The 23,371-nt window shown below is 36.0% G+C and overlaps 1 protein-coding gene and 1 pseudogene across 1 annotated transcript; both read right to left on the bottom strand.

Annotated features, from left to right (window-relative positions):
• Window positions 1–1,081: 1,081 nt before the first annotated feature.
• Window positions 1,082–15,860, bottom strand: LOC115952084 (4-coumarate--CoA ligase-like 7). The gene is made up of 6 exons (XM_031069167.1): window positions 14,841–15,860; window positions 4,374–4,563; window positions 3,683–3,828; window positions 2,839–2,906; window positions 2,605–2,707; window positions 1,082–1,195 (listed from the first exon to the last, which is right to left on the bottom strand). Exons 1-6 carry the CDS (start codon window positions 15,858–15,860, stop codon window positions 1,082–1,084), a joined length of 1,641 nt encoding a protein of 546 aa, XP_030925027.1.
• A 6,520-nt stretch (window positions 15,861–22,380) lies between these two features.
• LOC115952083 lies at window positions 22,381–23,107 on the bottom strand (annotated as a pseudogene).
• Window positions 23,108–23,371: the final 264 nt, after the last annotated feature.

The raw sequence follows: 23,371 nt of genomic DNA, 5'->3' as shown, positions 1-23,371 counted from the left end.
AGTTTTGTGATAATACCAATTAGGTCCAAAACATTCTAAAACCTACCAATTTAGTCTTCAAAATACAATTTTGACCCTAACTTTCTTTCTCTTTCTCTAATTTGTCTCCATTCCTCTCCCCTTCTCTCTTCTCTCTCTCTCTCTCTCTCTCTCTCTCTCTCTCAAACAGTATTTGTCAGCGATTGACGAGATTTTGAATCTAATGGACGAGTTGTCGATGAGGTCCGATTCGGAGATTGTGGATTAGGCTTATTCTGCGATTCAGCATGCGATGTCTCGACTTGAGGATGAGTTTTGGCATGTTTTGATTCGGAATACTATTCCTCTTGACGCTGAGAGACTGTACAGCTCGATCTGCCGAAGTAGCCTTTCGTTCCCAGTCAAATATGCCATAATTATTGTCGAAGAAGATGACATGAGTGTGGTGGTCAGTGGCTTTTCTAGTGGCTGTAGGTGATATGGGTTTGTTGGGCGATGGGTTTTGAGAGAGAGATCTGAGAGAGAGAGAAAGAGAAAAGAGAAGGGGAGAGGAACAGAGACATATTAGAGAAAGAGAAAGAAAGTTAGGGACAAAATTGTCTTTTGAGGACCAAATTGGTAGGTTTTAGAATGTTTTGGACCTAATTAGTATTATCACAAACCTCAGGGTAGGTTTGTGGAATTTACCCTAATAACTATTACTTAGAATTTACCTCAGGTTGTCATTTGTTAAACATAAGATTGCACGTGGCCTTACTGAACCCCCAAAAAAAAGCCTCTTCGCATGTGCAAAGTGTGTGTGACGAGGCTAGTATTTTAGAATGGATAGTGTTAATGTGCACCGCAAGGTACCTGTTAAGGAACAACTTTTATGTCAATAAAATCAACTTTTTGTCAGATTTTTTACCAATTTTATAGGATTAAGAGTCAATAAAATCAACTTTTTAAATTTCACTAGTACTATTTTAGTCATTTCATCAATTTATATCAATATTTTATTAAGTGAACTCCATAAAAAATTATTCTTAACGAACACCTCACAGTACTGGTTATCATTTAAGTAATAGTGTAGATTATAATATAGATATACAACCTTCGTTCCTTATATCTTGGATCGGGCTTTCTTTATGAGCACTCTTCTCAAGATCTTTCCAGAAGCAGACTTAGGGATGTTGTTTACAAAAGCTACTGCCCGTAACCTTTTGTATGGCGCCACCTATATTAGGCAAAAAGGGAAGGAAAAAAAAAAAAAAAATCAAAGTTTAAAGAATGAAAAATACAAAAGATGTTATAAGTTTTATCACATAATGCTTACAAACTAATGTGAGTGACATGTGAGAATGAATGTGATTGATGGGTTTCAACCACTTCATAATAAATTTTAAATTGTTTCTTTGAAATTGATGACATATCAGTTTGTAAATTTCATATGGTAAAACTTGTAGTATTTGAAGCACTAATCTTTAAGAATATAATTCATTTATGAAACATTGTGACAAACATTTTTATTTATTTTTAAATAATTCAATACTTATAATGATTGAGGAAGAAATATTTGAACGTTTTCGTTGAAAATACTAACAGGTGTCAGTAAGTTCTTGGCAATATGGTGACAAACTTAATGCTTACGAACTAATGTGAGTGACATTTGAGAATGAATGTGATTGATTGGTTTCGACCACTTCATAATAAATTTTAAATTGTCTTTTTGAGATTGATGATATATCAGTTTGTAAGCTTCATATGGTAAAACTTGTAGAATTTGTAGCACTACATTTTAAGAATACGCATTCATTTATGAAACATCATGACAAACTTTTTTATTTATTTTTAAATAATTCAATACTTATAATGATAGAGGAAGAAATATTTGAATGTTTTCGTTGAAAATACTAATAGGTGTTAGTAAGTTCTTGGCAATATGGTGACAAACTTAATTACACACCTTTAGTACATTTGTTTTTTGGGGTTGTTTATCATTTTGTTCTTAGGGACACATCTATAGATTGGCCCCTGTTTCATTCAATGTTTCTTATTTTGGTGTAGGTTGTTTTGGAGCTTATTGTTTTCAGTTCTTTGGCTTAGGTACTCTGTTGTACATGACTTTTCAATTCTTTTGAAATGAATTGCTCAATCATCTAAAAAGGACATGACCAACCAATAGGAGTTGAGCTTGGCAATGTACATAAGCTTCCTTGTAATACTTGGAGCTCATAAGTCATAATTGACAAGTTGATGTACTTTGTTACTCTCTCTCTCTCTCTCATCCGGTTCTCTCTATTTTCTTGGAAGAAGGATTCCCTCATAGCAATCCCTAATCAGCACTCTCTTCTCCCATTCATCCCACACACAAAGATCTCCACCATTATCAAAATAATTCACTCATACCCGAAACCCTATCAACCTTAACTCACAAACTCATAAGCACTTATCCTATTCACCCTAGTGCTAAATAGACACGTGACCCTCTTTTCATATATTAGGTTTTTAGATTGATAAATATATATGATACACTAGATAAGTAATTTAGGAGTGGATGTTCCTCACTGAAAATGACTATTTCCTCAAAGATATACAGCATACTGTCATCACTGCAATTAGAATCATCCCAAAAAAAAAAAATACCTGCTTTGCAATGAATTTCTGAACATCTTTTTCTTTTAGCAAGCTGTTTGGTGCACGCACAACAAATGCAATTGGGACCTCACCAGCTTTGGCATCAGGAAATCTACGAAAGTTGAAATTGTAATTAAACTGTCATGCAGTGATTCAAAGAAAAGGCCACAGATGGACATGTATAACTGCTTATAAAGCATAAGGAAAATTATGACACAGAACTTATATGACTCTCCTACTTACGGGATCACAACAGCATCTAATATTTTAGGGTGAGAAAGCAGCAGCCCTTCAAGCTCTGCCGGTGCCACCTAACAAACAGTCAAGTAAAAGATGATACACTACCTTTTATAGTAGTAATAAGGAAAAGTTTTAGTTTACATTGTACTAGAAAAATGTGTATAACATTGTACACATTTTGTGTGTCTACAATGTAAGTTTACATTGTTAATATAAAGTAAACAGTAAGCCTATAAAAGTCCTAATAATATTTCATAATGAAGTGACTAAATTTTAATTTAACCGCCAACCTATCGCAACTCTCATTTTTATTTGAACTTGGGATTGGCTGTAGTCGATGTATATGACACTGAACACAAATACAAGCCAACTTACATACTCACCTAACAAAAGGTGAAAACATCATACGGAGAAACAGAGGCATTGATAAATTAATGACTCATAGGAGAAAGTGCTTTTCTGATTTCCAAGCTAATCAGATGACTGGAAAGACATGGTGACAAGTCATCAGTAGTAAAAGTTATGTAGCACTTCGGGGGATATTTTCTCATTAAAGAAAAGTACTTGACAATAGTATCAAATGAAGCAGATTAGCTAATTTTCATTAATCATTAGAGTGATCTAAGAGGCTTATGGATTATTTGCTCACTGGGGAAGAATATATCTAATTTCCCCAATACTGCTATATGAGCAAATGTAAATTCCCAGGGTCAGATGCCTGCACTGTCAGGATAAGTATTACCAATATAAAATGTAAAGGACACAAGAAGCTTTAATCTTCTCACAAGAAATGGCTGGAAATATTACATACACCTTCTCTTTTAACAATCAATAAAGGATAAGTTACCTGAAAGGCATTACACTTTATGAGCTCCTTAATTCGGTCCACAACAAATAATTGTCCTTCTTCATTGAAATATCCAAGATCTCCTGTGTGCAGCCATCCTTGTCCATCTATTGTTAGCTTTGTTGCTTGTGGATTATTAAAATAACCTGAAAGAAGGATTTTGAGATATTGCATGAATCATACTAGCTAAATTTAATCTATAAGGAAAAAGTAATATAACCAATGAGTCTCTCAAGGTGTTTTCTCCCTAACATACTCAAGTAACTCTATCCCAAAAGTTTGCAAGTTGTTAGAACTTGGAGTTATGGTTAATTAATTAAATTCATAATTTTCTAACAATTTAAACTTTTGAAACAATCGGTAATTTAACATTGTATCACAGAAATAAATCTTGAGTTTAATCTTTGACTCTACTCTACCTCCACAACCAAAAGAAGAGTCCCTGCAAGAAAAGCAAGAAGCTTTTGGGATAATAGTTAATTTAACACAAGCAAATGTATATATAATGCCTAGTCACATACTTTGTTATTTAAACAGCAGCAATGTGCAAAATCAGTGACATAAACTTTCTTGACTACTAGATAGACTAATGGAAAAAAAAAAAGTCTGTAAGGTACTTTGGATTGAGAAATCAACATATGCCCTGTCAAAACTAGGAATCTGGTAAGAAACATTGATCCAAAAACTCAACCTTGCATCATATTAGGTCCTCGAAACCAGATTTCTCCTAATTGATTAGGTGGAAGAGGCTGCAATGTATCCATGCTAACTATTTGGCATTCAACTCCCGAAAGGAGCGTTCCGGTTGAGCAAGAAAGGTGAGATCCTTCCTTTGGATTTGCCAATGAGATGTCTCCACAAGCTTCAGTCATACCATAGCCCTGCCAGAATAAAACAAAATGCACTTGAAATCAAGATGTGAGCTTCTCGCTACAAACTACCACAGAGAAACTTCAATGCATAATTCTACATGTATTGCTTATCATATACTTTTTTTTTTTTTTTTATTGATACCAAATTTAAAAACTTTTCCCATATATTATAATATGCTTCCATGATAGATGAAGCAATATATGTTTGTTGAAAATTTGTAAGAAAAGTTCACCTTTTCAGTTTATAGGCTTATCATAAAAAAGTTCAAGCAGTCTTAAAAGATAGCCATTGTAATGTTCCTACGCTCTCTGTGCCTTCACCTTCCCAGTGGAGCAACTAAACTTCTGCTCAAGTTGGGAAGAAGGCAATACCTATCTGTCTCACTAACTTATATCTTAGTGCATAAATCATTCATTCTATTGAAAAATAATTATTTAAAAAAAAAAAAAAAACAATTAGCAAACATACAACTAAGAATTTATCATAGCTACAATTCTCTCGAGAGGAAACTTCTGACATGTACAATACTTCCCTTTGCAGTGTGAAGAACAAAATATTTGAAAATGTTTGATTATTGTATACACAAGTATGGAATACTGATAAAGTTTTATCTCACCCAACTCAATAAGAGATACATTCTAGATTAATACCAATTTGTCTTGTATTTGCATTAAGCAATGGAAAATGGGCTGGTTGCATGGTTTAGAACTTCGTATGACAAAAATTTCTTTAAATTGTCCAAAATAACTCTAAAACTCTAAAATAACCAAAATACCCTGAAGACTACTAGAATAACTAAAATATTTCTAGAACTTTAAAATGACCAAAATACCACCTGATATTTCTAAAATTACCAAAATATCTCATGAAATGACCAAAATGACCAAAACACCCCTAGAAAAATGAAGATAACCCAAAGAGACCAAAATACTTGTAGAACATCCAAAATGACCTAAATGCTCCCTGGAACGTCCATGATTACGAATGTACCCTTGAAATCTCTAACATGACCAAAATTAGAGGTATTTTGTTGAAGTAACAGTATTATGAAAATTTGGATTGGTAAAAAGATTCTATCGGGAAATCAAAGTATGAATATAATCCACTATATGATTAAATTGTATAATCCTTCACAAATATTTTGTTCATTTTAGTGGTTTCAAAGGTATTGGAGGTTCATGGGCATTTTAATCAATCTAAAGGTTGGGGTTTTCACAATCATTTTGAATGTCTCAAGGATATTTTATTAATTTTGAAGGTTTCAAGAATACTTTGATCATTTTAGAGGTTTATGTGGTATTTTGGAGGATCAGGGTGTTTTGGTCATTTTGGATATTCTAAGGGCATCTAGGTTAATTTGGAGATTTTGGATATATTTTGGTCTTTTTTTTTTTACATCGAGTCACTTTGGAGAAATATAGCATACTGGCCATCAAACCAACATACTAACCCCAGGAAATGTACTGGTTTGAATGCCAGGATGTTTCATATTCTATTTCAACCTTTTGCTTTTTGGCATATCTTGGCCTTTCTGGGCCTGAAAATCATTTCTGATCGGTACAAAAATAGTAATGAAAACACTACCATGGTAATAAAAAAGGAATTGGAAAATCGTTGGAAGTTTTGCAAAATAGTAGCGTAAAGAATAAAATGATGAAGAGAAATAAAGGGAAAATAAGAAAGAGATATAGAAAGCAAAAAAACTGAAGAAGTTCGTGAAAAAAAAAATGATAATATAGTGAAAGAAGAAGAAAGAGAAAAGTCAAAAATCAGGAATAAACTAGGAACAATGTTACATACACAATATTTTTTTAGTGGTGTTAGAGATATTATAAATTTTAATATATAAGTTGTGGGGGGTATAAAACCGGGAAGCCCATGTCAATGTCTACGTTGGGCCCAGGGCCCGATCCAAGGAAGGCCCACCCCTTGGCCATGGGAAGGATCCTCCTCGGCCATGGGAAGGACCCTTCTCGGCCATAAATGTAGCCGAGGGCAAAGGGAGCAACTTGGTCCTGGTGATGACATTCTGGGTCATTTCGCTGAACATGAAAAGCACTAAAACGACAAAGAACAAGGGAAAGGCTGTCATTACTGCAATTAAGTACTCTGCACCTAACAGAGCCATACTTTTCAGCTTTTACAACCACCCCCAACCACTTTGGGTATGGACTGATGGGACAAGTATCAGCCCTATAAAGCTGAACCTACACGTGGACGTTCGAGAGAGGGGAAAAAGCTAGTATAAAAGGAGGAAGAAACAGTCCAGAAAGGGGACTGGGACCAGGTCCAAGAACCAGAGCCACCCAAGGCGTGCCGAAGAGAAAGTCTTCTTGGATAAACTCAGTTCACCTCTATGCAATCATCACGAATACCATGACTAACGACTGTCCGTTCACCAAAACCTAACCTTTTAGCCCACTCTCTACAAATTCATTGTATTGGGCCCGCTGGTCCAAGATCCCACCCACCGTGTAGTATTGGGCTGAAAAACGAGACCCTACAATTGGCGCAGTCTGTGGGAAGGCTTGTGCGTTGGTGCAGGCAGCGGTTAGTCACGGTAGGATCAAGCCCCTGTCAACAAGGGTCCCTCGAAAGAAATAATTTTGGCAGTGGTGCAAACTATGCGAAAGCCTCTCCATCATTTCCAGCAGCACGCGGTCGTTGCCCTAACTCAGCTCCCACTCAGGGCTACACTTCGAAGTGCCAGTGGCACGGGCAGTTCTAGGGCTTCTAACATTAAGTCTATGCCCCACACATTTGTCAAGGGGCTAATCCTCGCGGGTCCAATAGCCCGATTCACCGAATTCCCATAAGTGTTAGACAAAACCAAGATCTTGCATGGTCCTCGGACTCAAACCTATGGGGAAACCAGCTACTTCAAGAAGAAAGTGTTAGACAGAACCAAGGTCTTGCATGGTCCTCAGACTCAAACCTATGGGAAAACCAGTTACTTCAAGAAGAAAGTGCTAGACAGAACCAAGGTCTTACATGATTCTCAGACTCAAACCTATGGGGAAACTAGTCGCTAGAAAATATAAGTGTTGGACAGAACCAAGGTCCTACATGGTCCTCGGACTCAAACCTATGAGGAAACCAGCTACTTCAAGAAGAAAGTGTTAGACAGAACCAAGGTCTTGCATGGTCCTTGGACTCAAACCTATGGGGAAACTAGTCACTAGAAAATATAAGTATTGGACAGAACCAAGATCTTCCATGGTCCTCGGACTCAAACCTATGGGGGAAACCAGCTACTTCAAGAAGAAAGTGCTAGACATAACTAAGGTCTTGCATGGTCTTCGGACTCAAACCTATGGGGAAACTAGTCGCTAAAAAATATAAGTGTCGGACAAAACCAAGATCTTGCATGGTCCCCGGACTCAAACCTATGGGGAAACCAGCTACTTCAAGAAGAAAGTGCTAGACAGAACCAAGGTCTTACATGGTCCTCGGACTCAAACCTATGGGGAAACTAGTCGCTAGAAAATATAAGTGTTGGACAGAACCAAGGTCTTGCATGATCCTCGAACTCAAACCTATGGGGAAACCAGCTACTTCAAGAAGAAAGTGCTAGACAGAACCAAGGTCTTGTATGGTCCTCGGACTCAAACCTATGGGGAAACTAGTCGCTAGAAAATATAAATGTTGAACAGAACCAAGATCTTGCATGGTCCTCGGACTCAAACCTATGGGGAAACCAGCTACTTCAAGAAGAAAGTGCTAGATAGAACCAAGGTCTTGCATGGTCCTCAGACTCAAACCTACGAGGAAACTAGTCGCTAGAAAATATAAGTGTTGGACAGAACTAAGGTCTTGCATGGTTCTCAGACTCAAACCTATGGGGAAACCAGCTACTTTAAGAAGAAAGTGCTAGACAGAACCAAGGTCTTGCATGGTCCTCGGACTCAAACCTACGGAAAACTAACTACATCAAGAAAGGCTTAAGTTCTAGACAGAATGGAAATCTCGTGCGGTCCTCGGACCCCCAACTCTATGGAAACTAACACAACCAAGTGTTTAGACCTGGTACAGTCATGCCTCGGTCCTCAGATCGGATGCCCAAAACAAGTTAAGGCTATGAATATCATCTGAAACGTGGCAAAGCACCCTAATGCCCGGCAACCCCCTCAGACAGTTCATTTTAGGTTACACGTCCTCGGGTGATCAGCCTATACGCAATACAGAACATTCAGCTGTTATCCCAGTTAGTCTCATATGGTTAACCTACTTGAAGTCGGCATTGTTATGCCCGTCAGTTTTGATAAGTTCAAAGTGATAACTCTATGCTAACAAGGGCATTGGCCCTAAGTATTGTTCGAAAGAAAAGGATACCAGCACATCCATTCACAAAATAACTATTGCAAAAAAGAAAGAACACGCAAAATGGGATAAATTCATCTTTTATTAGACAAAGAAGTAGTACAGCATACAAAAAAAAGGGCTTAGACAAGCCTATACCAGAAGCTAACTACAGAAAAAAAAAAAAAAAAAAAAAAAAAAAAAGGATACACGAGAACAATAGATCCTTCAATTTTGCTCTAGTAGTGACTAAGCAAGTCTGGATGGCACCAGTGATGGAAGAGAAGAAGAAGTAGAGGCACCTGGTCCACAACCTTGCTCTAGCAACGACTAAGCAAGTCTGGATGGCACTAGTGATAGAAGAGAGGAATAAGTGGGGATGTCAAATCCCCATACCAGCTCTAACAGCAATCGAGCAAGTATCGTATTAGCAGCAATCGAGCGAGAACAGATGGTACCGGCGATGGGAAATCTCAGTGCTGTCGCACCAAAAATCTGATGCGACCTCCACCTGCTTTAGATTTTGGCTGAAGGAAGAAGAGACTCCTTTCTTGCCTTATCGAGGAGAAGAAATGTCTTGAGTCTTTGTCTCCCTTACCCTGATCGGGTCATTTTGAATCTCAAAGATACCCAAGGCTTCTGAAGAGGGTGTGGTCCCTTCACCCTCATCCTGGCCTTAACCATGTCACCCCCTAAGGCTCAGTCACACTGGTAATGGGGACTTTGGGCACAATTGGAGGGTTAGGAATTTGAAAAACTTAAAGGGTCTGCAAATAAAGGGAATGATCTCCCACTGTGCTTCTTATATGGGGGGCAAGTCTGGTGGCATTTAATCTGTACAAATCTCCAAGAAAAACTACAAACGAGATAAGTCCCGCTCAATTCCTAAAGCAGTCTTCAGTCGTTAGATTTGCGTCGCCTCGTAAAGAGACCTTAATGAAGGCGCGCCTCGTGTACCAAAACGGCAGGAACGCGGCGTAGGTAAACTAAAAGAATGTCTCACAACCAGGAACGTGCCCTAGGCAAACGAAGAGGCTCCGGCATTGATGAAGGACAAGACTTGGCAAGCCATGACATAGGCCCGACGTCACCAAAACCCTTCTCTCCGTTCGAGGAGCCGGACAGTAGGATTTTAAGAGGCTATTGTGGGGGGGGTATAAAACCGGGAAGCCCATATCAATGTCTGCGCTGGGCCCAGGGCTCGATCCAAGGAAGGCCCACCCCTTGGCCATGGGAAGGATCCTCCTCGGCCATGGGAAGGACCCTTCTCAGCCATAAATGTAGCCGAGGGTAAAGGGAGCAACTCGATCCTGGTGATGACATTCCGGGTCATTTCGCCGAACATGAAAAGTACTAAAACGACAAAGAACAAGGGAAAGGTTGCCATTACTGCAATTAAGTACTTTGCACCTGACAGAGCTATGCTTTTCAGTTTTTACAACCACCCACAACCACTTTGGGTATGGGCTGATGGGACAAGTATCAGCCCTATAAAACTGAACCTACACATGAACGTTCGAGAGAGGGGAAAAAGTTAGTATAAAAGGAAGAAGAAGCAGTCCAGAAAGGGGACTGGGACCAGGTCCAAGAACTGGAGCCACCCAGGGCGTGCCGGGGAGAAAGTCTTCTTGGATAAGCTCAGTTCACCTCTGTGCGATCATCATGAACACCATGACTAACGACTGTCTGTTCACCAAGGCCTAGCCTTTTAGCCCACTCTCTACAAATTCATTGTATTGGGCCCACTGGTCCAAGATCCCACCCACTGTGTGGTATTGGGCTGAAAAACGAGACCCTACATAAGTCTTATAAATTAATGTGTCACCAATCATAAGGAGTTATTCAAACACCAATTTATGTAAAATAATGAAACTACTCCAAATTAACTTTATTATATAAGTTTACAAATTGTTGTGCCGTTGAATGTAATTGGTAGAGTTCAACGACTAATAAATATATGATTATTTATTTATTTATTTTTTGGTGACTTATGAGACGTCAATTTGTAGTGTCCCTTGCATTACTCCTCACTTATTATCTGGTTGAATTGACATAAATTACTTTTATTTTTATTTTTTTGATAGAAAAACCATTTTTACTGTTATATCAATTTGTAAACTTTTTTTTAATTCTAAAAAAAAAAAATTGTAAGCTTTTTTGAGTTATCAAATAGTGTAGGGTCTCGGTTTTCAACCCAATACCACATAGTGGATGGGATCTTGGACCAGCGGGCCCAATACAATGAATTTGTAGAGAATGGGCTAAAAGACTAGACCTTGGTGAATGGACAGTTGTTAGTCACGGTATTCATGATGATCGCACAGAGGTGAAATGAACTTATCCAAGAAGACTTTCTTCTCGGCACGGCCTGGGTGGCTCCGGTTCTTGGACCTGGTCCCTGTCCCCTTTCTGGACTACTTCTTTCTCCTTTTATACTAGCTTTTCCCCTCCCCCTAACGTCCACGTGTAGGTTCAGCTTTATAGGGCTGGTACTTGTCCCATCAGCTCATACCCAAAGTGGTTGGGGGTGGTTGTAAAAGCTGAAAAGTATGGCTCTATCAGGTACAGAGTACTTAATTACAGTAATGACAGTCTTTCCCTTGTTCTTTGTCGTTTTAGTACTTTTCTTGTTTGGCGAAATAACCCGGAATGTCATCACCAAGACCGAGTTGCTCCCTTTGCCCTCGGCTACATTTATGGCCGAGGAGGGTCCTTCCCATGGCCGAGGAGGATCCTTCCTTGGATCGGGCCTTGGGCCCAGCACAGACATTGACATGGGCTTCCCGGTTTTATACCCCCCCCACAAATAGTTATTGATAACAATAAATTTTAATAATGTTTAAATACGCTTAGCAATTTATATTTTCAACAATAAATTTTATGATTGTTGAGTTATCAAGTAGTTGTTGATTTTTTCCTATAAAAAAAAAAAGTAGTTTTTTTTTTTTTACAAGATATAATTTTTACTCTAACCTAATTTAAGTGTATATGTGTATAAAGTTCCCTTCTAGAGACTTGAACCCCGGCCCTTACCCCCTACATCTCACAAGCACTTAAACTTAATTTTGACATTATTGTTTTATCTATAATTTTATAATTAACTCTTAAGTCTTACCCTAATTCATCCCAAACATCAAGAAATTTTTTGTGGAAAGAGGGGGTGAATTTAGAAAAAGTGAATGTAAAATAGAAAAAGTGGCTAATGTTGCACATTTAGCCCAAATTCTCCCACGTCAGATAGGTTAAAATTATGTAAATTTACACAGTTGCTACAGTAACCGTATAAATATACATGGTTACAGTAACCGTATAATTAAATATACATGGTTACTATAGCTTTGTACTTAATATTTTATTAATCTCTCTCTCTCTCTCTCTCTCTCTCTCTCTCTCTCTCTCTCTCTCTCAACAACAAAGAACTCTTTTGCAAATCCACCCCCACTACTATGATACTATCCAATCACCACCGCCACCGCCACCACCACGACCCATTACATTACATGATAATCCAATCACAAAATCAATAGGAAATCAAATAAAAAATCAACCCAAACTCATCAATGGAAAACCCAAAATCAAACCCAAACTCAAATCCAAATCGTCACCATCGCCAAGTATGCCATCATCGTCGCCTTGAATGACCGTTTCAAAGGGAGATCAACTATTCGGTGAGGAATAGAGAGGTGGAGGTTATGGCTCTCTGTGAAAGAGAGCTCAAAGGATAGAGAGAATATGAGGGAAATTCTTCAGTGAAAGAGAAAATGTGATTTTGTGTGAATGGATGAAATGAGAAAGAGAGAGGTGAGGGAAAAACTGTGAGTATTTATGGTTTGGAATTAGTGGTGGAGCCAAAAATTTATCTTTGGGGGGGGGGGGGGAAACAATTTTTTTTTTCTTTGTATATATTAATTATATTTATATTATGTATAATAGTCTAAAATAGTAATGTAAGTACAATTCAGTATACAAGTTAAATATTTTATAACTCAATATGTGCAAAAAATATGTATTTATTAAAATCAAACAGTCAAGAGACAATATTAACAAAAAGAATGAGTCAATAATTTTTAATTTGCCCGTAAACCTTAATTTTCAAAATAAATTATCAACATAATAAAGTATAATGATTAAGATAAAAAAATAATAGTAGATCAAAAAATGTAAAATAGTAGACAAACAATCACTCAAATTTCAATACTAAAAAAATACTAACAAAAAACAACTAATTACATGTTATATATATATTATATGATATATAGTAGTATATTTTTATCAGGTTTACTAATAATTTATTGTATTATATTTATAATGTTATATAATTTATTTATTATTTTAAATAATAATTATATATATATGGTAAGACTTAGGTACAGTACTTAGGTGTTGTTTTTATGTTCCCCTTTTAAGATTCTGCCATGTGAATTTTTCCTTATGGGATTGAAGTATATTTTTTAGTTAAATAGTCACGTGACTCAATTTTAAGTAGAGAATTTAAGGAACAAAGGTATTGTACCTAAATTTTGTCTATATATATATATATATATATATATATGAGGAGAAAAGTCCAATCAAAAGAAGATGTAAAAAAAAAAAAAAAAACCTTGGGATTCTAAACTTGTACACTTGCTTTTGTAGACATTTCCTCTTAACCATACACGTGGTAGAGCCTTGGAGATATTAACTAATTGGATGGTTGGATTAAAACTGTAAGTGTAACACACCACTTGCTTCATAAATAATCGAAGAAGCAAAGAGGAAACAGAGTAAATTAAAAAGTAGATCAGTTGAGTTGAGACACAGGAGACAGAGGGAGATAAAATTTCAAAGAATCACCTATGCCAGAAGAACTCGATGGTGTTTGCAACTATGTGGTGGTGCAAATAGGTACCCTTCCTATGAAGATTCTAGAGGCAAATCACAACCTCACATTGTGAAGTTGACTGTAGTGAGCCCTAAAACTGTTTTTTAAGTAATTTTTTTTGTTATTTGTCGAAATAATGGTGATTGGTGAATGTCTAAATATTTGTTCGAAATTTGGGGGGACCAAAAGCATATCTAGTCTTGAAAATTGTTTAATTGGTTGGGATAACTCATATTTAAATATATCTACTTTCTTTTTTCAAAAATTTTGGGTGGGCCATGGTCCCCCTCGGCCCCAATGTGGCTCCGCCACTATTTGGGATGAGAGAGAGAGAGAGTTAAGAGGCGAGATACTATATAAGCGAGAAGATGAGATGAAATTAATAATAAAAAAAGAATAAAATTTTTTTATTTAAATAGAATAGTGTAGAATAGATAAGTTGATGTGAGTGGCTTTGAAAAATGGTTGTATAAAATAGAAAAAATAAATTAGTATGCTAAAATACATGAATTTTTGTACGGACTAATGCGAATATTTCAAAACATTCAAACGAACTCTTATAGGGCACTCATTTTATTACAATTTGTTTGAGTATCAACTAATAATTGAGTACTTATACATGGGTCTGCATGTAAAAGCACTGCAATCCTCAATTGATATACTGCAATCCTCAAATGATACCAAACATGGCCAAAATTGATATATTTTAGTCTACAAAACATGACCCAATCATTTTTGCATTCTAAAAAATTGTCATTGCTCAGAGGAACACCTTTCCTATTCCTCTTTTACCTCTAGTCAGAAGTAAAAAATAGGATGTCATTGGTCGAGAGGAACACCTTATTCTTGTCAGCATTTAAAAAGTTTAATTCAAAAGAAAAAAAATATAGTAATATTAATTACCTTTACCGGCCAAGAGCATATTAAAACAAAAAAAAAAAAACAAAAACAAAAAACAAACAGATATCCATACAGACATATTTCGTTTTTATCACCTTTATCGGCCGGGCCATGTACTATCTTGTTTAAACGTCATGGCCAAAACAGTATATGTGATTCCTAAAAGGCAAAAACAAAACAAAAAGAAAGGAAGACATATCAGAGACTATTATAATATATTATTACCTGACAAATATCAGCACGAGGGATATTTCTAGCACACTCCTCCACCACATCTCTCCCAAGAGGTGCTGCACCGGACCTGACCTGTTTCAACGACGACAAATCATACCTCTTCATCACCGCACTCTGCTTCACCAGCTCAACCATCACCGGCGGTACCACACTCAAATGGGTCACCCTATACTTCTCCACCGCCCAAAACACCTTCTCCAAATTAAACTTCCCCATCGACACCACCGTGTTCCCTCTCCGAAGCTGCGAATACATCGCCACCGACAGCCCAAACATATGAAACATCGGCACGAAACACAGAAACACGTTTCTCGGATCTCCATTACTGTCCTGATCTGCTGTCACCATCAGCGAAGTCGCGATTAAGTTCTTGTGCAAAACAATCACTCCCTTACTCGTCCCGGTCGTGCCGGACGAGTACATAAGCGCCGCTATATCGCTCTGTGTCACGGTTTTATCCGGTAAATCACACTCCACGTTCGACATTTCTATCAGTTCAGAGTAATACCAAATCTTCGAACTCGGCGTTTCTGTAGAGCTCAAAGATTTCGAAGAACCTATAATTATGGAAGGCAAGTTCAGTTCTTTGATTTTGTGCCAGAGTTCAGGGACGGTGATAACGAGCTTAGGGTTACAGTCTTGGACTTGCTTTGAGATCTCGGATACGGTATAAGAAGGATTACAGGTTGAAGCAATTGCACCGAGAGCGACAATGGCGAGGAAACACACGGGGAAGTGGATTGAGTTGGGAGCGACGATGAGGACGACGTCGTTTTTGTGAATGTTGAGATGAAGCAAAGAGTGGGCGAGCTTGAAGACCTGGAGTTTGAGCTGGTGGAAGGTTAGGGTTTCGTCGGTATCGGCGTCGATGAGAGCGAGGCTGTGTGGGAAAGAAGAGGAGTTTTGGAAGAGGAAAGTGGTGAGAGAGAGGTTGGGATCGGTCGGGAGGTGAATCGGTGGTCTTGGGGATGTGTAGGTTTGGGTTTTGGGGTTGAAGGTGGCTGCTGCCATGGATGTTTGGAGAGTGAGAAAATGTGGGAATTTTTTGTTTCTCGGGAAAGTAGAGGTTTGAACTTTGGAGATGGGAGGTTAATAAGGCAAGGTGAGAGTTGAGACGTTTTTAATGGATTGTTAAAGATCAATTTGATTAAGATTTTGCTAGAAACTAAAAATTAAAAATTAAAAACATTATAATAAAATAATTTTTAAATATGTGAATAATATTGTAAAATTTAAATTTATATTGAAAATTATGTTTAGATGACTTTTGTGAGTCCATAAACAGTACTATGAGACTCACTTTTTTTCAGCAAAATGCATCGACACAAACATGATATCATAGTGCCATCCAAATAAGGGTCAATAATAAATAGAAATTTATATATTCGCATGGCCGGTACGGTGGAGAAAGCGAGTCCAAATCTTCTGTCCTACTTTTCTGCTCTACTTTATACTCCACCAATAAAAATTTGTCACATATTCACCTAATTAATTAAATATTACAATTAATTAATAATGGTAGTATTTAATTAATTAGGTGAACATGTGGTAAATTTTTATTGATAAAGTATAGAGTGAAGCAAGAAGAGTGAGACAGAAAATTTGGACTTAGAGAAAGCTACCCGTCCAAAAATGAAAGATAAGAAAAAAAAAAATGCAAAAAGGAGTGTGCACATGTGATTAATGCAAGGCTCGTGGCATTGTTTTTCTTTTCTTTTTTTAGTGGGGACTTTATATATATATATATCATTTCTTATTGAAGTATATTTTTCTTACTTCTTTTTAAGATAAAAAAATTACTAAATATTTTTTCATATCATAAATTTGCTAATATTTCTTTCAATTGGCGCGCAATTAATTATATGTCTATTTAATTTGTTTCACAGAAAAGTTGTTAACAACATTGATAATATACTAAAAAAGAAGTATATATAAAAGTTTGGGCGTTGACACCTATAACTATAAGAGAGAGATAGAGAGTGATTTTCAACTTCAGTGCATGTAGGAGATAGTTTTCCGCTTCATTTGTTTCGACGTTAATATTTTTTTTTTAAAAATGAATCATTTTGCAAAAAGTATTTATTAGAAAATTATCTTCTTCTCTTTTTTTTGGCAACTGCCTTAAAATGTGTCAAAAAACTACATTTTAATTTACCTGTCAAAAAAAAATATTTTCATTTACCTTATTTAGTTTGAAGTGGGATAGAGTTGTTTTCCATTTATGGAAAACAACAAATGGAAAACAACTCTATCCCACTTCAAACTAAATAAAGAAAGTTAATAAATAATTTTTCTCTGACTAAATTTTTTTCCTAGTTTTTCTTTGACCAATTTTTTATACTACCAATAACAGGAAAATACCGAAAACTATTTTCACATAAGTTTTTCCAACACTCAATTTTTTTCAATAGAAAACTTTATGCCAAGATAGTTTTTTGCATTTTCATGTGTTAGTAGTATTAGGATAAAAATTTAGTTAGAGAAAAATTATTTATTGACTTTCTTTATTTAGTTTGAAGTGGGATAGACTTGTTTTCCACTAAAATTTTATGGAAAACAACCCTATCTAACTTTATCTTACTCGAACCTAAATAAGAGAAGCCGAGAAATAATTTTTTAATTTATTATGTGGTCATTATCAAACATAAGAAAATTAGATAATTTTCTAAAAAATATTTTTTGAAAAATGTTAATGTTGAAACAAACATCAAATCCAAGGAAAAGATTTTTATTTTAGAAAATGCTAAAGATACTTGCAATTTTATAACATAAGCATGCACAAACTATTTTATAATATATTTACAAACTGTTGACATGACAAATTCTTACTAGTTTTCATTTGGGTCTACCACTAACATTACTTTTTTACTTATCAATAACCACCCACCATATCAACATATTGTAAAATAGATTGTGAGTTTAACATTTTCCTTATAAGATTACCTTTACAAAGTTACAAGGCAATTAAAATGGTTGGTAGATTTTAAAAATATAATAAATGAATGTTGACTGACTAACTTGTTTATGATTAGTGACACATTAAATGGTAAAATATCATGTAATAAAATTTGTAATTTTCTTTGTATTACTTTTTTATTTTTTTTCTTTAATAATTTTTTTTATTGATTAATATTTAGAGTTGATTGCCTGGCTAATATATGGTTGAGTTGACACTAAGTATAAGTGCCTGTTTGGGACAAACTAAAAATTTCGGCTTATATGCAATTTTAGCTTATTTTTTCTATTATTCATAGGTCTCACTGCATTTTTTAGTATTATTCATGAGTCTCATTATACTATTCAGTTAGATTTTATCTTTATTTACAATACTTTCAGTAAAAAAAATTTAATTTCAGCTAAATAAGTTATTTCCAACAGACACCAAGTCTAACTAAATCCAACAGGGGATGGTCTTCTAAAATTGATTGAGATCCATGAATTTAGCAAAATTCCTAAAATAAAATAAAAGATTTTGGGATCCATGATGCTGAGAAATCGCCCAATATTATAATTAAGCCACGTTTATATTTCTTTTGAATTAAGGGACTGTCCAATATTGACTACTGGGCTAGAGCCATGACAGACGAAGGCTTTACCACCAAGCCAATTCATATTAGGCAACCAGACAAAGGCTTTAACTCCATCCAAATTCCAATATGAAATAAAATAAAGAGGATAAGAGGTAAACTCTAGGCCGGGGACTAACATTAATGGTGGCAAGAAGCAACAGTCACCAAATCAAATATTTTGTTCTGTTTTTTTGGGCTCTACTTTATACTATGATTGTTTTTACTCAATAAAATTAAAATTAAAATTGGAAAAAAAAAATAAAAATTAAACTTGTGGCTCTACACCATTGGTCCCTAAAGTTTACCTATTAAGCATTATTAGTCTCTTAAGTTTGAAGTTAGTGTTATTTATCCCTAAAGTTTAAAATATGAACACATTTAGTCCTTTTATTAACAATGTTTGTCTCAGTGCCTACGTGACTAACAGAGCAATGATATGGTAAATTTGAAGTGACATTGCATCACTTTTTTATATTAAAAATTTAAAACCTGTTAGAAACAACCAACTCATTTTGTGATCCGTTTTCCAAATCAAATGTGAAATTGTTAGCTCTAATCTGGATGAATTTAGATATGAAATTATTTGCGAAAACGAAAAAGAGAAAGAATCACAGTAGATATTTTTATTTCCTATAATCTCAAAACAAATACTATATAATATCTTAATACTTTGTAGATTGCTTGTTAGGAAAACATGTCACATAATATCGGAAATTATATTAAAAAAATTGAATATGAAAAAGTTAGCCACATTTTTGCAATCATAATGGGTTTAGAAGAGCCTATATCCCATATCACTATCACCTATGTGATGCTTGGCAATCATAGAGAGTAAGATTGTGTATATGGATTTGTTGTCATAGAAGAGATTAGGACTGCTTTGTTGTTATTTTGGAATGATGACATTTAGGGTTGGGGAAGAGTTCTGTGTTAATGTGTGTTGGGGCCTAAATGATGTTTTTCTTATCCCAGTGTACCGATGAATTTTGTGTATGAGAATACTTCTTCGAGCTCTAGAGACAATGCAAACGGCTACTAGTGATGCTACTGTTTAGGGATTTCTCTCTCTCTTCAGATTAGAGCTAGCAATTTCACATTTAATTTAGGAATACCTTCTTCGTAAGGGGTCACAAAATGGCTTGGTTGTTTCTAATGGGTCATGGGTTTTCAATAGATAGCAGTTTTTAATTTTAATTTTAATTTTTTTTAGATTTAATTGAAAAAAATTGATGCCATGTCACTTAAAATTTACCATATTATTGCTCTATTAGCCACATAGGACTGAAACTAACGATAGTTAAAAGAAGGACAAATTGTGCTCATGTTTTAAACTTGAGGGACCAATAGCACTTACTTGAAACTTAAGGGATTAATAGTACTTGACAGGAAAACTTTAGAGACTAATGATGTAGTTTCGCTTAAAATTAAAATTGGTTCATATTTTTTTTGTTTATAAGCATACCAAAGTTGAACAAACTTGAGAATAATAAGGCTTGATAGTTAAAAAAAGAAGAAGTTAAGCCTAGACTTGTTAATGAGCTTTATAATAAACTTGATACAGACTTCAAAAATAAACACATATCTTACTATAATATGTTTAATATGAACTTGATAATGTACTTGTACATGTTGAATTTTAAGCTCAAGAGTTTGATAGTGAGCTCAAGCTTGAGTTGACTAATGAATCAAGAACTAAGTTGAGTAATTTGTGGATTTTTTGATGAGTTCAAGTTCGAAAATTATTTGTAAGCTTGGTTCAAGATTGAGTTAAATCTTTAACATTTCACTTTTGTTGTCGAACCTATTATCTTTAAAAAAATTAAATAAAAAGAATGAAAGAAAAATCAAAGATTTCTACCTGACAAATTTTAGTATAAGGGATCTTCTTGCACACTCCTCCATCACATCCCTCCCAAGAGGTGTTGCACTAGACCTGACCTGCTTCAACAACAACAAGTCATACTTCTTTATCACCACACTTTGCTTCACCATCTCAACCATCACTGGCGGAACCACGCACAAATGAGTCACCCTATGTCATGTCCCAAACCTTAAAGGGTCCAAAGTATGAGAAAGACATCTCAAAAGTACTTGTAGATATTTTTCCTTTTTAACAATCCAATCCACATAAATCATATCAAGTACCAACATCAAGAGTTATCATAATAATTCCATTAAATATACTCTCAAAATAAGTCAGAGCTCTAAGCAGTAATTACAAGGACCATTGACCACAAAAGAATAGAGGTCTAAATAAATAATTACATAACATCAGCTTGTCCCATTAGTGGAAATAAAGTCACAACCACTATAATATATAAAAGAATGAGTCAAGCCTATTTTAAGATATACATAATCTAATATCTCCATTACAAAAGTTCAGCCTCCATCAGTAGTTAGTCTAACTACTGTTAGCCACCAAAAAACTGTCTCAAAGGATTGTTGTCTACTCTGAAAAATTTATAAAATAATGGAATGAGACAGAGCCCAGTAAGGAGCATAATTAATGGGGGTGGGGGAAATGCAAGTTTCATGACAATGAACAATTCACAAAACATGTTATAATTTGGGAATTTCCATTTAATTTATGCAAAAACAATTTCATTAACCACATGCAAGAACGATTAGAATAGTTTAGTACCAAGCTTTCAAAAATAACTATGAAACTACATTTCATTCACTGTGAGACATAAAAATGTTCAATACCATTTCAAAACTAGAAAACCTCATCGAAGATGCAACAAGGACCAACAAGGATAGAGATATCACCCAGACATCATACCGCCACAAACAAGTTAGAGCCCAAACACACTAGCATGATATGTATCTCTTTTGGCATGTGGTCTATTGGCCCTGCCAAGCCTCACCCACACCCTCAAGGATTTACCTATCCCCTTCATGGGCAGTAGGGAATAACACGTCATATAGTACCTCTTTTGCATGTGGTCTCTTGGTCCTGCCTAGCATCACCCACACACTCAAGGATTTACCTCAAGATGTGAAGGTGCTTACAGATTCACAAGGATTTTTCTGGTGATCTTGCCGGAAAAAGATGGTGGAGATGGTGGTTTGGAGTGGAACCCGGTGGGAGAGTGAGGGAGATGAGTGTGTGTGCTTAAGTGAAAAGAAAAGAAAAGAAAGCAAATGAGGGGAATAGATATGACTGGCCAACCCCAAAAAAGTGAGGGAGTGTGTGAGATGTGGTGGGTAGTGATTGGGTTAGGTGGGGCACGTGGGACACCCAAAAATATTTGCCCATTTTTTTTTTTTTTTTTTTTTTTTTTTTTTTTTTTTTTTTAATTGGGTTGGGCTGTTACACCCTATACTTCTCCACCACCCATAATACCTTCTCCAAATCAAACTTCCCCATCAAAACCACCATGTTCCCTTTCCGAAGCTGCGAATACATCGCCATCGACAGCCTAAACATATGAAACATAGGCACGAAACATGAGAACGTTTCTCGAGTCCTCGAATTAGTCCTAATCGGCTGTTGTAAAGTTATGACTTACAACTATATTTTATGTTGGCTTTAATTTCATGTCAAATTTAATTGTAATTTTGTTCAATCATTTCCCTGTATTTTTGTGGGATTTAATGTAAGTGTTGTGTGTGAGAGTTTGGTGAAGATTCTGTGAAGATGAGGATTTCGCGACTATCTTGCGACTGGCTCGCGAATGCCAACCCGTGAAATAGGTCACGTGAGAAGCATATGCTGGAATTCGAAGAGTTTTTGACAAACTGGATTTTGTGAGTCATTCGCAACTGAGGCCAAGTCGCTAGTGACTGGTGAAATCCTCTGCCTGATTATTTTGATTGTCTTTTCACATTCCTTTACGAACACTATATAAACCATCATTACCCACGAAATGTAAGAAGAATAAGGAGTCTTTACAAGAAACTTTTGAGAGAGAAAACCCTAGCCAAACACTTGAGAGTTAGAGATTGTTTACCCACAAGCATTAGTGTGGGTAAACAAGCATTAGTGTTTCTACACTAATTGAGCTTTCAGTTGTCACCATTAGCGAAGTCGTGATTAAGTTCTTATGCGTCGCAATCACTCCCTTACTCATCCTGGTCGTGCCATACAAATACATAAGCACCACCATGTCGCTCTGTGTCACGGCTTCATCCGGTATTTCACACTCCACATTCGACATTTCTATTAGTTCAGAGTAATACCAAATTTTCGAACTCAGTGTTTCCATAAAACTCATAGATTTCAAAGAACCTCTAATTATGGAAGGAAAGTTTAATTCATTGATTTTGTGCCAAAGTTTAGGGACGATTATAACAAGCTTAAGGTTATAATCTTGGACTTGCTTTAAGATCTCAGAAATGGTATACGAAGGATTATAGGCTGAAGCAATAGCATCGAGAGCGACAATGGCTAGAAAATAGACAGGGGAGTGGATTGAGTTAGGAGTAATAGTGAGGACGACATCGTTTTTGTGAATGTTGAGAAGAAAAAGAGTGGCCGAGCTTGGAGACCAGGAGTTTGAGTTGGTGGAAGGTTAGGGTTTCGTTGGTATTGGAGTCAATGAGAGCAAGGTTGTGTGGGAAGGAAGATGAGTTTTGGAAGAGGAAAGACGTGAGAGAGAGGTTAGGGTTTGTGGGGAGGTGAATCGGTGGTCTTATAGATGTGTAGATTTGAGTTTGGGGGTTGAAGGTCAATGTTGCCATGCCCATGGTTATTTGGGGAGTGAGAAAATGTAGCAAATGTTTGTTTCTAAGGAAAGTTTGGGGTTTGAACTATGAAGATGGGAGATTAAGGCAAGGTGAGAGTTATATTGAATAAAAAGTTGAAAGGTGGGAGGGACAATGCCAGTGGCGCAAACATTGGAACATATCACATGGTCGGTACGAGTAAATTTTCCTACCTAAAAATATTGAAAGATTAATAAGGAGTTGTTTACGGTTGTAACTAAAATTCATAACATTTTCACCACCTAG

The sequence above is a fragment of the Quercus lobata genome, chromosome 7 (genome assembly GCF_001633185.2).
Source record: "Quercus lobata isolate SW786 chromosome 7, ValleyOak3.0 Primary Assembly, whole genome shotgun sequence".
Taxonomy (NCBI): Eukaryota; Viridiplantae; Streptophyta; class Magnoliopsida; order Fagales; family Fagaceae; genus Quercus; species Quercus lobata.
Note: the sequence above shows the minus strand (reverse complement) of the source record. Positions and strands in the feature narration are given on the sequence as shown.